Source organism: Chaetodon auriga, chromosome 24 (assembly GCF_051107435.1).
Source record: "Chaetodon auriga isolate fChaAug3 chromosome 24, fChaAug3.hap1, whole genome shotgun sequence".
Taxonomy (NCBI): Eukaryota; Metazoa; Chordata; class Actinopteri; order Chaetodontiformes; family Chaetodontidae; genus Chaetodon; species Chaetodon auriga.
In genome coordinates, this window is record NC_135097.1 from 5,910,635 (window position 1) to 5,926,590 (window position 15,956).

At 43.4% G+C, this 15,956-nt stretch overlaps 1 protein-coding gene and 8 non-coding genes across 9 annotated transcripts in view; 8 read left to right on the forward strand and 1 right to left on the reverse strand.

Annotated features, from left to right (window-relative positions):
• Positions 1 to 1,979: 1,979 nt before the first annotated feature.
• adisspb (adipose secreted signaling protein b) overlaps positions 1,980 to 15,956 on the reverse strand; it is a 28,443-nt gene continuing 14,466 nt past the window's right edge. Inside the window, exons 4-6 of the mRNA XM_076725399.1 lie at positions 12,118 to 12,256; positions 9,921 to 10,046; positions 1,980 to 4,152 (exon numbers count right to left, since the gene is read on the reverse strand). Coding sequence (XP_076581514.1) covers positions 4,052 to 4,152; positions 9,921 to 10,046; positions 12,118 to 12,256 — 366 coding nt within the window. The 3' untranslated portion in view covers positions 1,980 to 4,051. The remainder of the gene's footprint in view (positions 4,153 to 9,920; positions 10,047 to 12,117; positions 12,257 to 15,956) is intronic.
• trnag-gcc (transfer RNA glycine (anticodon GCC)) lies at positions 4,928 to 4,998 on the forward strand. The gene has a single exon. It is a non-coding gene; the product is annotated as a tRNA-Gly (tRNA).
• Positions 5,247 to 5,317, forward strand: trnag-gcc (transfer RNA glycine (anticodon GCC)). Its single transcript has one exon. It is a non-coding gene; the product is annotated as a tRNA-Gly (tRNA).
• trnag-gcc (transfer RNA glycine (anticodon GCC)) lies at positions 5,604 to 5,674 on the forward strand. Its single transcript has one exon. It is a non-coding gene; the product is annotated as a tRNA-Gly (tRNA).
• Positions 6,341 to 6,411, forward strand: trnag-gcc (transfer RNA glycine (anticodon GCC)). The gene has a single exon. It is a non-coding gene; the product is annotated as a tRNA-Gly (tRNA).
• On the forward strand, positions 6,950 to 7,020 carry trnag-gcc (transfer RNA glycine (anticodon GCC)). Its single transcript has one exon. It is a non-coding gene; the product is annotated as a tRNA-Gly (tRNA).
• trnag-gcc (transfer RNA glycine (anticodon GCC)) lies at positions 7,236 to 7,306 on the forward strand. Its single transcript has one exon. It is a non-coding gene; the product is annotated as a tRNA-Gly (tRNA).
• On the forward strand, positions 7,830 to 7,900 carry trnag-gcc (transfer RNA glycine (anticodon GCC)). The gene has a single exon. It is a non-coding gene; the product is annotated as a tRNA-Gly (tRNA).
• trnag-gcc (transfer RNA glycine (anticodon GCC)) lies at positions 8,141 to 8,211 on the forward strand. The gene has a single exon. It is a non-coding gene; the product is annotated as a tRNA-Gly (tRNA).

The following is a 15,956-nucleotide window of genomic DNA, read 5'->3' on the forward strand; positions in this document are numbered from 1 at the left end:
ACGCGTGAATCTCCCCAAAACCCAATCAAACAACCGATGACCATCTCTGAGTGTTACACCGTATAATACACATTTCAAAGAGTAAGAAGGCGTTAAGTTTAGAGACACTGCTGAAGGAGATTTGTGACAAACCGGCCAGTGTTGCAGCATTTTGTGGTGTCTATTTACATTTTCGACAGCAACGTTCATTTAAGGTTATATAATGTCTGCAAATGAGCCTTTCAATCGCTGCAGCGCTTTCTTATTATTCTAGTTTGTCAGTCGTGACAATGAAGTTTTACATGAAGCTTTGACTTTCGTTTCACCATGGTGACAGGAAAGCCACGCGCCACAGCTCAGACTCTCACTGACGCTGTAATGTCCCCATATATTCATTATTATCTTTAAATTGTGGATTTGAGAGGCAGCAGGTCGAGGAACAGCTCAAACTGAACTTCTTTACTTCCCTGAGAGGCTGAGCCTGCCCTCTCCTGACAGCCGGCACTGGACAGAGTCCCATTCAGCCGATTCAGTGGAGTCTGCGTCAAGCTTTGCTTCAGTACAGTTTCTGCTCTGTGGTTCTGCTGGAAACCTTTGGGCGCTGTTTAAAACCTAAATAAAAATTTATAAACGAACTAACCCACAAGTGTTCCTGAGCTCCTGTAGTAACATCCTTCATCCAGTCATGTGTTCACAAAGAGCTGAACCTCGCTCCATCCTCGCTTGTGAACGACTGAGCCTTTCCAGGATGCCCCCTTCATACCCAATCATGATACTGTCACCTGTTACCAATGAACCTGTTTACCTGTGGAATGATCCAAACAGGTGTTTTTGGATCATTCATCAACTTTTCCAGTCTTCAGCTGCTCCTGTCCCAACTTGAATGAAACATGTTGCTGCATCAAATTCAGAATAAGCTGATATTTACAAAAATCAGTGAAGCAGATGAGATCAAACATTAAATATATTGTCTTTGTGCTGCTTTCAGCTGAGTGTATGTCAAAAAAAAGGATTAACAAACGATCACATTCTGTGTAATTTATGTTTTACGCAGCGTCCAAACTTATGTGGAATCAGGGCTGTAAGTGAAATTTCCACAGCAAACCTCAAATCTAAATCATCATTCAGAAGTGTGAATGCAATTATTCACATCAACTATTCTGTCATTTTTCAAGCAGCCTTGGTTATTCAGAAGAAGAAAAAGCGCAATACCTCCATATGTGAAGCTAATCAAAGACTTGAGGAGGCAGGTAAATGCCAGGAGAAGAAAAACACATTTTTTTGGACTTTGAGGATTAATCAGTAAACGGGTAACAAGTCGTTAGGAACAACCATCGATGTTTTCTATGCAAATCGGTCCTTAAAAGGAGAAACAAAGACATCCTCACTGCATTAACTGGAACATTCAGAAATTATACAAAAAACACTTTTCAGCCTGCGATATTTTTGATGAGCGTACAAAACCTTTTTAAATTACTGTGTTTTCAAATGTTCTTCAATTTTAAGTGAAATTTCTGACTTACAAAAACTAAAAAGAAACACAAGAAAAAGGAGACTTATTTGTACCTCAATCAGTTACAGAGACTGAACAACAGCTTCAATAAAAAGGGAAATAAATTGTTGTCTTAAAGCTACTTGTTGGATATTAGAAACAGGTTTATTGTGACACCTCTGGGGCTGATTTCTGTCTCTTTGCACACCAGTTAAATTCAATATAACATGTTTCCAATGAGTGGTAGATGCTCTTAAAGTGAAACCACACTGCATAAAGATGCATGTAGTTATTTAAGTGAAATTAACCTCAATTCCAAGAGGACTTTCACGTTCATCTGAAGCGTTGGCGTCATTATTTCACAGCAAAATCGTCCGAATATTTCTCGATCTCCACTGGAACCATGTGAAAAGAGATATTTGATGTAACAGAGGGGCTCGGCAGCGTAGACTGCCACCAAGTGTTCCTGCGATGAACTGACAGAGGCCGCAAGAAGAAGGAACAGAAGTCAAACATACACACGTTTTTATTCAGTTTCTGACATTAAAAAATACAAATCACACGCAGAGGGAGCAGATATCAACAAATGAGCTGCTACATTCTTGAAACAGTGACCTACTGAGCACTTCAGGTTCACACTAAGAAGAAACAAACCAGGCTCTGACCTACATTACAGGCAAGCAAACATCAAATAACTCTATTTAATCTGCACTACACCAACAGCTTGTGGTCGACTACGTTGAGAAATTACACGCAGAATCATTTCCTTTAAGGCTGATGTATCCGGTCGGGTAAAACAAAGACAGACGATGTTGATTCAGACAGATGGTTTTGTAAAAAGAGGGAGGCGACAGTGCGGCTCAGATCATGGCACTCGCTCTACAAGTACAGGCGTAAATGACGGAGAGCTGACAGGTATTTCATTTATAGGTGATCGTGCCTGTCAGCTCTCCCTGATCTGCCAGAGTCAGACACACCACTCTGAAGCAAGCCGATGGAAGAAGAGGGACCGAACACCGCAAAGACAACAGGCAGGCAGCGGTTCTCCACGTGTTTGTCTGGTAGGTGCAGTTTGTGACAAGATGTACAGGAGATGGTGAAAGAACTTCGGGTTCAAGTTCGATGAGAAGCAGGACGGTGCTACGAAAGGCACTTGAGTCACATGTGTGTTCTGAAGGCTTCATGAATTCAAACTAAAGAAACACATCCTTCCTGAACTCCTCTGGACCGGCTGCAGCAGGTTTTATTAAAGGAAAAATCCACTTTAACGCAAGATGATTTTCATGCCTCCATCAAGCCAGTGATCATTTTAGATTAGTTTGATATTTTGGTGAGAAAATACTGAGAAAAATGTCCCAATTTGTCAGAGCCGAGGTGACATCTCCAGTTTATCAAAACATAAGACAGATAAATGCAGTAAATCTGCACATCTGCAAAGCGAGAATCAGAGAATGTTTCACATTTCGGCTTGAAAAATGTCTTAAATCATTAATCTATTATCCCAATCGCTCATTTTTTTGGTTGACTGACTCATTGACTAATTCTTGTTTTTCTTAAAATCTGTTGAAAGTGGGAAAACTTATCATGTCAAAATGTTTGCAGCTCAACAATAAAGAAGTTTGGAGGCAGAAAAATGTTTCAAAGATCGAAAACAAACACTAAACAGAGGGAGATCCACCACAGTAGATTAATGCTCTACAGCTGAAGCGCGTGAGGTCTTTCCATTGCTGCTGCAGTTGCCTTCCACACACACACACACACACACACACACACACACCCCAACTGTATTGAAATTAGTTCACATGTCCTTTGGGATTTCCTGGTAAAATGCAGAAAAGATGCACTTCAGCAGTCGTTCTCGGGGCAGGTTGGGAATTAAGTACAGCAGAAAAGTGAACTACAATTCATGAAATAGTTGGATTTTTCCTTTAAATGCTGAAACGTGACCAAAGAAAAGCTTCACGTTACATGAGCGTTACAGTGGTCTGCAGTGCCCCCTTATGGTCTAACTGAGATATTACACGCTCTGCTTTGCTGATCAGTTCAATTCTTTTTTTCCCTGAATTGTGCAGGTCTGTATTCCTTCTTATAGATACATTTCTTAGTTCATAAGAGAGCCCTTGTTTACTCCCTCACCTATAAACCTTTGTGGGATACAGTTTGTACAGTTTTCACATCAGGAAAAAGAGCACAAGAGGCAGAGAAAAGGAGCTGAGGCTGATTCAAAGAGCGCTGCTGCCCCCTAGAGGTTCAGGGAGGAAAACACAGGTTAGCGAACAGAGGATGTTACGGAGGATGAAGCGAAATGAAAAACTGTCCGTTCACAGGCTGTCAATGTTGAGAAAGTCACGGCAGAGAAACGCAAATATCAATTTCCTCTGGATCCAAAACTGAACACTGAGTCGCTGCACATTACGTGGCACTAAATCACCTGTGTGTATGTTCTACTGGGGGAAGTTGGCTGGTGTGTGTGTTCTGTTTAATTTGGTTTCTGTACAGGTCTATGATGGTGAGATTGCATGTATATAGTTGTGTATTTGTGTGTGTACTTCAGGTGGAAGGGGAGCAGGAGCTTAAGCTTTAGTCAAATCCCTGCCAGTCGCTCTGCTCAGAGTCGTACTCCAACTCCACGCCGATGCAGCGAACGCCCTCCAGCAGCATGGGTGTGCCGTGGTGACGATCTAGATAAACGACAGAGAGAGAGAAGATACGTGCTGTCATCAGGGGGAAACCGCTCTAGTCTGCCATCTTTCTAACACAAATATTAAGTGATGAGTATTTATGTGTTTTTTTTTTAATCAGTTTGGTGCAACGTGCTCATTATTAGCAGCACTGGGATTAATGTTTGTTCACTGATGCATGAGTGTGTTTACTATCAAGGTTTGGCAGCTAATTAAAGTAATAAAGCTGTAATTAATAATTAAAGGTCCCAAGTTCATAAAAGGTACATTAAAAAAAAGTTTATAAAACAGGAAACAAACCATGCAGCAGTTTTCTAACACAGACACAAAGTGCATTACCGAAAACAGAGGAGCACAGGATCCCAGTGAGACGAGGCAAGATCGAGAGTGAAGTGTCCTCTGTTCTTTGTAATAAGATGGATAAGAACCATTGTAGTCACGTACTTACAAATGAAAGGTAACAGGCAAACAGACCCCCGCACACAGAGAGTGTGGGAGAAGAAACTGACTGAGACGCTCCATTAAGGGCAACAGTTCCCCCCTCAGCCGGCTCCTACGTGGAGGTATCCGCTTACATGCAGTTCAAGACCCTCCCATGTGGGTCACAGGAACCTCCCATTCAGAGGTCTCCAGAAGAAAAAGCTGCAGAGCACGATGCAATGAATGATCACCAGAGTTAAAGCGTTGGCTCTGTACTGTTCATACCGACGTTCAAACATCAGCTTGCTTTTGCGGGATTTTTTTTCCAAGAGTGGACAATATTCTGTCAACACATGCATTGGTGGTTCAGTGGTAGAATTCTCGCCTGCCACGCGGGAGGCCCGGGTTCGATTCCCGGCCAATGCAACACACCTTTTTGTCAATCAGGGAAAAGACAAAAGGGATTGACTGTGCAGACACACATAAGTATTTTTAGTACTGAATAAACTTGAATCGGCCAACCCCAATTCTGAGTCGTTAAGCTGAAACTGGAAAATATTTTTACTTTTTGCTTAATGAAAGACTTGAATGATCACCAGAAGAGTTGCTTAATCCTTTGATCTGGTTGTCTTTTTCTTTTTTCCCCAGGAGCGGACAAAATTTTGCCAACACATGCATTGGTGGTTCAGTGGTAGAATTCTCGCCTGCCACGCGGGAGGCCCGGGTTCGATTCCCGGCCAATGCAACACATCACCTTTTCTCCATATCTATCATGTAAAACACTGTGGAAGATACTGAGGAGGAAGATGATCTGAGCCATGACCAGATCCGCCCTCTGACCACAGGAAAAAAAACTGTCAGGTCTCGTAACGGGTCAGCCACCTCCTGCCTGTCCTTACAGCCCAACCACAAACAATGACCTTTTTCTGCAAAGGAACTTCTCACAGTGGAAAACTTTAAACCACAAACTGTAGTGGTTTTCTGTATTCAGCATTTTTTTCCCAGAATGGACAAAATTTTTGTCAACAGATGCATTGGTGGTTCAGTGGTAGAATTCTCGCCTGCCACGCGGGAGGCCCGGGTTCGATTCCCGGCCAATGCAACACAATCTTTTTGTCCATCAGGGAAAAGACTGAAGGGACGACGCTGGGATTACCGATCTTGTAAGACCTGGTGTATGACTCTATATGGCAACACCCTGCTGCTAAAACAACAGCTCGTCACGATTAAAGAAAACTAAGGATGCAACCTTCCTCTTTTAACACTCTACAACTGACAAACTGGAAGACCTGGAACATTTCATTTAAAGCAAATGAGAGAGATCAGAGAACGATGGACAAAAGGCCAAGACTAGGGAAGTGTCAAGAGGTGGAACGAGGGATGAGATCTTGTCTCTGCTCCACAACATCTCCAGCTCAGGACTGATCATCGGAGGTGAGTTTAGCACTGTGTTAGACCTGTTAATAGACAGGTCAAGAACTGCAGGTAATCTAAGGTCTCACCAATCCACAGCAGTTTTAAACCAATAGATGGAGGACTACAATGACTGGAGGGGGGGGGTTCGGGGACTGGTTTGGGACAGCTTAGAGCCAGAAGACCTGATCGCCACTAAGCTCCTCTCCAAATAGAAAGCTGCTCCTCAGACCCAGAGGAACAGACCCCTTCTGTAAAGAGGTGTATGTCTGAAAAGGGATCTGACCTGGAGCAGACCACGGTGACCCATAAACCTTTAAAATTTTTTTCGAGGGAAAAAAAAGCAAAAACAGATGCATTGGTGGTTCAGTGGTAGAATTCTCGCCTGCCACGCGGGAGGCCGGGGTTCGATTCCCGGCCAATGCAACACATCATCTTTTCCCAAACTCCATCATGGTAAACAGTGAGGAGGATGAAACTGAGATCACCGATCTCGCAAGTCCTGTTGTGTGACTGTACAGCTCTTCACAACAAAAGAATACTAAGGATGGAACCTTCCTCTTTTAACACTCAACAGACAAACTGGAAGACCTGGAACATTTCATTTCATTCAAAGCAGAATGAGAGAGATCTGAGAACAACAACAACAACAACAACAACAAACAAAGTCCAGAATCGAGACCTATAAAAAGGCTTGCCTATAAAAATTATGTCCGCCGTCTTGGCACTGTTAAAAAGGACCCCGATGACTGGGGGGGATGCAGGAAATGGTTTTGGACAGCTTGGAGTTGGAAGACTTGATCTCCACTAAGCTCCTCTCCCATGAAAGCTGCTCCACACCCAGAGGAACAGACCCCGTCTGTAAACAGGTGTATGTGCAAAAGGGGATCTTCCCTGGAGCAGATCACTTTGAACCACACACTTTCGTTTTCAAGGTAAAAAAAAAAAAAAAGCAAAAACAGATGCATTGGTGGTTCAGTGGTAGAATTCTCGCCTGCCACGCGGGAGGCCCGGGTTCGATTCCCGGCCAATGCAACACATCATCTTTTCTCAGTGTCCATTATGCAAAAATGGAGGTTATTTAAGTGTTTCCAAACTCAGTACAGCAATGTCCTGCTACTGAAACAACAAAATAATTGAACACTCTACTTTGAGCTTCAGGAAAATTGTGATTAAAACTCTTGACAACAATTTGAACATTTTTTCCCCTCTGGCGCACCGATTGGGGTGCACAAAAATTAGTGACACATGCATTGGTGGTTCAGTGGTAGAATTCTCGCCTGCCACGCGGGAGGCCCGGGTTCGATTCCCGGCCAATGCAACACATCACCTTTTCTCCATATCCATCGAGGAAAAGATCGAGGGGGGATACTCAGGAGGGTGACGCTCTCCTGCTGAAACAACTCTACATAACCTGAAACATTTCATTGATGAGTGCTCTGACCACACTAGATCTGCAACCGCAAACTATGCAAGATAACCCTTTTCTATCCCGTATCCCAGAGCCTTCAGACCTCTCAATTTAAAATCCTATCGATTAGAGTTAGCCGAGCCTTTTCCACCATGTCTACCATCTAAGCATTGTTAAAAAGGACCACAAACAACCCAGACGTGGGACCACCTGAGACTGGGCCTGGATGGCAAGGGGGGGCTCGGGGACTGGGCTCAGAGGACCTGATTCCTGCTAAGCTTTGTCCTTACAGATGAACCAGTCTGAGTTTAACACGTACAGTAATATTTGTAGTCAGTGAACCTCCACACAGTGGAACACTTCAAACCAAAAACGCTGGTGGTTTTATTTATTTATTTATTCTTCCAAAGCGGACAAAATTTTGTCGACAGATGCATTGGTGGTTCAGTGGTAGAATTCTCGCCTGCCACGCGGGAGGCCCGGGTTCGATTCCCGGCCAATGCAACACATCATTTTTTTTTCTCTGTATCCATCGTGCAAAAGACTGTGGAGGTTATTTAAGTGTTTCCAAATCTCACAAGAGCTGATGTGTGACTCAATACAGCAACGTCCTGCTACTGAAACAAATACATAATGCTAATTGAACACTCTACTTTGGGCTTCAGCTTAAAACTCCTGACAACAGTTTGAACAAGTATTTTTCCGTCCGGCACAGGGTGGAGTGCACGAAAACCAGTGACACATGCATTGGTGGTTCAGTGGTAGAATTCTCGCCTGCCACGCGGGAGGCCCGGGTTCGATTCCCGGCCAATGCAACACATCCTTTTCCCCATGTCCATCCTGTAAAACACTGCCACGAGTAACTGTGCTGACACACAAAAGTAGTTTCAATACTTAAAAAAGTAACATATGAGCATTAGGGCTACAACAAATGACTTCTTCAGTATCAGTTACTTACAGTAACTTCAATTTTCAATAAATGGTGTAAACGCTCTTTACAGTTACCAGGGGCGAAATGGACGTCTTCAAACTGTTTGCTTTGTCTAACAAGCAATCCAAAGGTGAAATAGATCTAATTAACAGCAACGTAAAAGAGAAAAGCAGCAAACCCTCACATTTGAGAGGCTGAAAAATACGACTGTAGTTTTGCTAAATGAAAGATTTAAATGACTATCAGAATAGTTGTCAGTTTGTATTTTTACTATTTTCAGTCACTGATCTAAACAGGGTAGTACAGCTAAGAGTAATAGCAGATGCAGACGCAGAGCTTAATCCTTTGATCTGGTCGTCAGCCAGGCCTCAATTACACACATACTATACATCTGGACAGATGTTCAGGCCACGCTTTGACGGTAAAAATAAACACCCAACCAGCACGACCGCCATTCATGCTCAGACGCACGTGCACGTATACAGAAACACACACACTACTACACGCACTGCATCTACGCCGGTACAAATGGAAACACACATGCCCTCTTTACCTAATTCTCCATCTGCTGACACAAATGCCAGCGTCTAATTCAGTCTTACTGACACCGATTTAAGAGGAGAAAATGCAAATTCATTACAGGCCGTCCTCTGCCTGAGGGAGCTGTACAATAGAAGAGAGCAGGACATTAATGCTGCAGTGTTTGACTGCATGTATTGGATTGAAAAAGAACACTGTGTTTCATAAGGTGCACTAAACCCAGGATTCGACAGTCCCCTTGGCATTTTGAAAAGATCAACTGCACAATATATGTTCCCGAGATTACACAACAGACTTTTATCATTGGTTTTTACGAGAAGAAAACATGTAAATCGCATTTAGCTTCCTATGTTTAAAAGCTAGTGGTGACTAACAAAGGGCTGTTTAAGTGACTCTGACCAAGAGCACAGAGTCACCAGCAGGAGGCAGCAGCACACAAGAGAGAGCAGGGCAAGTTCAACCTTCAGGTTATGTCACTTTGAAACTAACAGAGAGGGAAATAAGCGACTCCAAGATGTTCGGAGTCAGCATGAGTAAACCTACAGGGCTTCAAAATGCTGATTCAAAAAATAAGATCTGATCAGCTGATCAGAACAAAATCCACGTTGACATTAAAACGTCGTCATTTAAAACCCTACTCACACTACATTATACATTTTTTTAAAGAAAAAAATCAGTGCGTAAAGATGGAGTAATTAAAATAGCACCAATCAAATCTTAAAAGGAGAGATACATTATGGAAACAGGGCAACTGAGGAAGCTTACAGCCTCTTCATCGCTCCACAGATCTGTTCTTTTCATCTTTTTCGACTGTTGCGCCTCACCCAAGAGAAAAAGATTTTTGCAATGTGTAGAGATATTTTTTTTTTTTCAATTTCTGGTGTTTGCCCTGAGGTTTTCCATGCGCTGTTGAAAATAAAAACATGTGGGTGGAAAAACACTTTCAGATCTCCATCAAGACGACAGAAGGTCGTCTACAGGCTGCGGTGTAGACTTAATGTAGACACACAGAAAATGAGATTATTATCATTTATACTGGTAAAGTAACCTCACCCATGACTCTGGCGTGGACTTTGACTTTAACACAGACGTCCTCGTTGGTCTCGCTCAGCAGCAGCACCTCCTCACACAGCACTCCCTCCTGCTGGGCCATGTACTCGCACGTCACCTTCAGACCTCCTGGGAAACGCACACAGAAATACAAAGAAGAAGAGGGATTGGATTTCTTCTTCTTCTTCTACACAAACTCTGACTTTGCCTCTCTGCGTAAGGCCATGTTTTGAATATGGATCAGACTGACGGGAGGCAGATAATCATGCCGTTAAAAGAACAAAATGTCAACATGGAGGCAAAAAAATATATTAAACACGCCTAAAGTCACGTCTGCTGCTGCTAACGGACCAGAGCGTAACATAAAGGGTGTGACACTAAGCTGAAAGCAGCCTTCAGTTACAGGCATTTAGCGGGCATGACTCCCAGAAACATTACAGGATCACCTTTAGCCCAAATTGGTAGGTTTAGTGATGAGACTCATACACGCTCAAACAAAGTGGGTTGTTTTTTTGTTTTTTTTAGCCTGGGCAGGTACCAGGTGTTTGGGGTTTACCACCTATTACAGCACGACAGGTGACAGGAATTCAAGAGAAATACAGGAAAACGTTTGAAGGTCAGCTTTGTTTGTATGATTCCTCAGAGACGGACTGCTGAGCTAACACTATGTGAACTGTCTGCGGCTGTAATCCTCGGCCATCTGGTACTACGCACAGCCTGCAACAACACCACAGAGAATTACTTACAAAGCATTTCACTCAGGTCTGCTGGTAACAATAACACGGCAAACTTGCTTTTCGTATTCGTGTATTAGAGTCTGAATCAATGCAGCATTGTATGTGGTTTAGGGGAGAACTTGGGAAAAGGCACTATGTTTATGGCAAAAGCCTAATATTAAACTTGTATATTAAACTAATTCAAAGGTAATTTAAGTAATAAATGCAAATCAAGAGCTCAGTTTGCAGCCATGTTTCCCACTGTGGGATTAACAAAGGATTATTTTATCTTGTAGGAACTGAAGCAACATTCTGATGGAAAATTAGAGCACAGATCTGATCGAAGAGGGAGCAGACTAAATGCTGCAGACTTGCATCATAATACCGCTTTGTCGTTCACATTTTGGCTTGAGCGTAGAGCGTTGGAGGGGTTTCAAGTCAGAAACTGTAAACCCAATAGATGAAGCTTGGTGCAGATATACTGGTATTTTACAAACAGCATGACTATTGCATAGTTTGTCCACAAGAGAGCACTAAGAAACCGATTAGTCAACTGGGAAGGGTCTAGTTCAGCTCATACAGTGGTCAGAATTAAAATGCTTACACACAAAATGACAATATAAACCATTACTTTACTTTACATTACTTTTTAAATCACAAAGATCAGTCAGGCTCTGTTACAAACCAACAAACACAGCATTCACAGGCCCCTGGACAGCACCAGAGGGGTGCATGCTTCAGCTCCGGCACCTGGTCGCTACCTTTTTATAACGTCCCAACCTCACCTGTGTGCTCATCTATAACTTTTTAACAGCTTCCAACACTTGCAGTGACGGTTGCAGTTTGACTAATTTGCTAAAATACCTCTACACAGTGTCCTCTTACTGCCCAGATGGGATGAGCTCCGAGTTGATCAAAACGTTAATATGCTTATCAGTTATTACTGTGCACTCACAGCAATTAAGCTCAGAGGAGTAGTGAGTGATTTCCTGAGGGTTTTTTTGCCCTGATTTTGTCTCTCAGGCAACACACACACACACACACACACACACACACACACACACACACACACACACACACACACACACACACACACACACTGCCTGTTGGTGGAAATTATTGGGGCTTCATGCAGCCTGGGAGGAAGACTGCAGGTGCTAGGGTTAGGGTTAGGGTTAGGGTTATTTGCTAGAAGTTTTTTTGGGGGTGTTGAAGAGCATCTGACTCATTAAGCTAATTAGTTGCAAAAGTAACAGGAAGACAGGAGATTGAGTAGTTGAGTGGGTGATGATGGCAAAATTTCCTCCTGAACTGATGACATACACAGGACCAGTCCACCGCCCGGGGACTGGGAACCTGTCCTAATCCGTGATCCAGATCCATGTTTCCTTGCTTGTTTAATTCTCTGCTCAGACAAATCAAACTCCGATGAGCTCCTTCTTGATGCTCATGTTGTTTTTCCTCCTTCTCTCATGATCTCTTACCCTCTGGTGCCGGGGTGATATCAGTGATCCGGAGGTGTGGACTGGGCACTGGCGCTGGACACACATCCTTCCCCAGTGCTGGGACCTCGGGCAAGGTGAACACTATTTCATAGCGGTGCTGTGTCTTTAGGAAGCCAACCTACAGTGAGAGAGAGATATTTGGAAGGTTGAATGCCAAAACAAATGTAATGATTACAAGGAAAAACAATGGCTGTCTTTTTCTCTCGCACAAACTTTGGACTAATCCAACTGTAACATGGAAAGAGAGGGGAGGGTCGAGAGGAGAATAATGGAGAGAGGGATTTACACAGAGGGAAACAGGCTTTGGCTTGGCCTCTCATTGCACAGTCTAAGTCAATTACAGCTCAATAAATAAAGGATTATTTCATGAGTAACATGGATAAGTGGGCTGAGTTTTCCTTGAGCAAGTCTTCTAATTGAAATCATTAGTTACTGCTCTGGTCATCTTAACTCCCCCCCCTCCCCACTGCCAGATTGGCAATTTTAGCCTGATGGGAAATAAAGCAGAATCACCTTTTGGATTCTCAGGTGTCCACATGGACGACCTCTTTGCTGGGAAACACACATTGATAACCCGTGCAATAGACTGCAGCAGAGACTTTACTTTCTAAGTCGATTAAGGCTGCATGGAGTGAGCAGCCAGATCATGGTGGTGTTCTACCAGGCAATCCTAGAGAGCATCATTAGATATGGATTTACGGCGCTGTTGGCAGCCTAACAGTGCAACTGAAAAGCAGGCTTGCCAGCATGCAGTTGGTGGATGTAGTAGGGCTGAAAGAATATGAGCATATAGAGTGCTCTTATGAGAGGGCGGTATGAAACAAGCAACAGAAATCACTGCAGACTCGCAACTCATCTCTTCTCTCAATACAAACCTCTGCCATCAGGAGGACGACTCCGTGTGCCAAAGGGCAAATCACAAGACTTGAAGCTATCTTTGGTACCAGCCTCCATCAAGATGCTGGACTCAAATGCTAAATTTTATTGCAATAAATCCACAAACACATAAATTCTTAGCTTGTTTTTTTCAGCCGACTTGTTCTCAAAGTCAAATTTGCAGTCAAATGTCTTTTTTATGCCCCAAGATGTTTCTATGTGCAGCAGCTGTGCAGCATTGTGTCAAACGTTTCTCACATTCTTGTGATGCTTCTTCATTTTTATGTGAGGCAACAGACTAAGGGACTGTGCTCAAGACAAATTTCCACTAGAGAACAATGAAGTTGTTGTTTGATAAAAGCCAAACCATGAATTACATGAATTTCAAGACTGACCAAATTATTTATCACATACATAACTCTCTTGTCTCCTGTTGCTGCTGCACACTGCGCAATTCACACCTTTTCAATTCATATTACCCATAAGGAAAATGTAAAAACAAGACTACAAGGCGGGCAAGTGGGAGCAGCAGAGAGGCAGTCGGAGGGGAGTGATGTAGAGGTAGCAGTCTAATATAGCAAAGGGAAAAATTCATGAGAGAATCATCACAGAGAGGAGTGTGGAAATCCTCACAGAGGAGACAGGTACAAAAAAGACAGCGAGAGAGAGGAGGAGACCGCAGGGAAGTGCAGGCAAGGAGAGATAAAGCCGAAAGCCCCTGCAGCGAGAGCTCTGAACGGCAGCTTCAGCCCCACATGACCCCCGGTTGAAGCAGTGTGCAGAGGAGAGCCTGCAAACAGCATAAAGTGAGCAGGCAGAGAGGCAGCAGGGAAGGAGCACTGCAGAGAAAAACAATAATCAGTCTGTGAACTGTCCCACGCATGTCCTGACACCCTGATCTGTCGCTGAGCGTTTCATTTAGTTTGAATTTCACGCCGCAAATTTGGACAAAAAGCGGTTGTGAAATGCATCAGCGATGGAGAAAAGCAATATGAAACAACATTTCAGCTGGTTAGCGATTTCAAGTATTTGCAGTTCACGAGTCTAAGGAACGCACGCGCGGCCGAGTGACGACAGCGGCGTGTCATTTTGTGAAGATGTACTCTGTGCGACACTGTTAGCTGGACACACACTCACACAAACGACTCGGCGTTCATCCATAACAATGGCGCTCTTCTTTTGGCGACTTGAAGCAGAATCCCACACATTTTATGAGCTTGTTTGACCAGTTCACAAAGACAATTCAGCCAGTGTGCATTAATTTACAACAAGGGCTGAACGATATGTGAAAAAAGAAACCCACCAGATATTGAGACTGTAACATGAGTTATGATTTCAGTTATTAATTAGGTTGTTTTTCATTTCGTGAAATGGCTTTTATGTTGCATCGAGTAACAGAACGTGCTGTAAATTAATTCATATTTTTGGCCACTTGGGGGCAGTGGGACCAACATTAATGACATATAACCACTTGATCAAGATGTTGAAAAGAAAGCAAAACAACTGTCTATTTAGACATCCAGAAGAACATTAGCATTAATTTGGAGTCATGTCCATGTCTACATGATGAATTTACATCAAGTATTCACCCTCTTTTTGCTCTGTTTTGGTCTCCACCAACTCCTGAGGAAAACATCTGGCTCGCAGTGGGCCTATCAGAGCTTGTTCAGATATGATCCTGATGAGAGCAGTGAGAGTGAGGCCATGCAAAGCTGTGGGTAACTACTGAGTGTGGTGATAATTCTCTGTGGATTAGTCACTACAAGCCTCACCTTTCACATTACACAGTTATTTGATCCATTATTGATACAACATTATTGACCAGTGCTGCTTTAAACTAAAGACAAACACCAGTACAACCTCTTCAATCTCCATTCTCTTATTTAAAGGCAATGTTCTCTGTTTCCTGTGACCACACATCCCTGCAGTCATTAACTCTTAATGTGGTTACTCAAAGTAACACAATTAGAGTTAATGTGCACGTCAACCTCCTGAAAAAAGTTGGCTCGCCTGTGTCACACGAAGAATTTGAATTAAAAATGTGTTGCCTCGGCTGCAATACGTCTCCGGTTGATCTCTGTAGCACTGACAGCTGCTCATTTCCATACCCTGCTTCTCCATCTCAGTCAGAAACGAGAGCAAACACAGCGAAAAAATTAACAAGGACTGTGTGTGTCGTTTCTGCGAGACCTCGCCTGCCACACGGACGCACAGAGTTTGTGAAATTCAAATAACCCTCATCAAAACTGGAATTCACACAGCTGTTGCATACACACCGCTTCCATCCCACACACTCCCACCTTAGCTGAGGTCCGTCTGCGAGGATCGCAAAACCCCCCGCGACCATTTCCATAGCAACACCACCCCCCCTCGGCTGCACGATGAGCCACGACGCCGGGCTGACGGTCTACTGTGCCCACTCTCGAGCGTGCTTAAAGAGCTTTGAGGACCGCGCACACACACACACACACACAGGCTGCTCTGTAACTGTGAACAGCCAAGTTTGTCGTCCATCTACACACGCACACACACAGCTTTTAAGCAAATTGATTTGGCTGTGAATTAGTTTCAAAGCCTGGAAAGGCTTAGTTACAGCGAGAGTGCACAGAACTTGCCTTTGGGATTTCGGTATAACTGAGAAATAGCAGAAGAAGAGGGGCTGACCTGAAAGCTTTCTGAATGTGTTTGAGCTCTATTAAAGCAGCTGCACCTTCCAAGCTGAGTGCACTCGTATGTTCAACTTGGAAGAGTCATATTCACATTTATATTTGTGATAAATCTGAAGAAAAAGGGAAGAAAGGAACATCTGAGTCACTGAATTTATGAGCTGAAGTGAGAACGTATTCAGCGGCAGTGAAAAGGAGTCATTCAGTAACATTGATATAAACAATGCTAGCACATTTCTCTACCTGCAGGCAGGAAACCTCTTAAAAAAACCACTC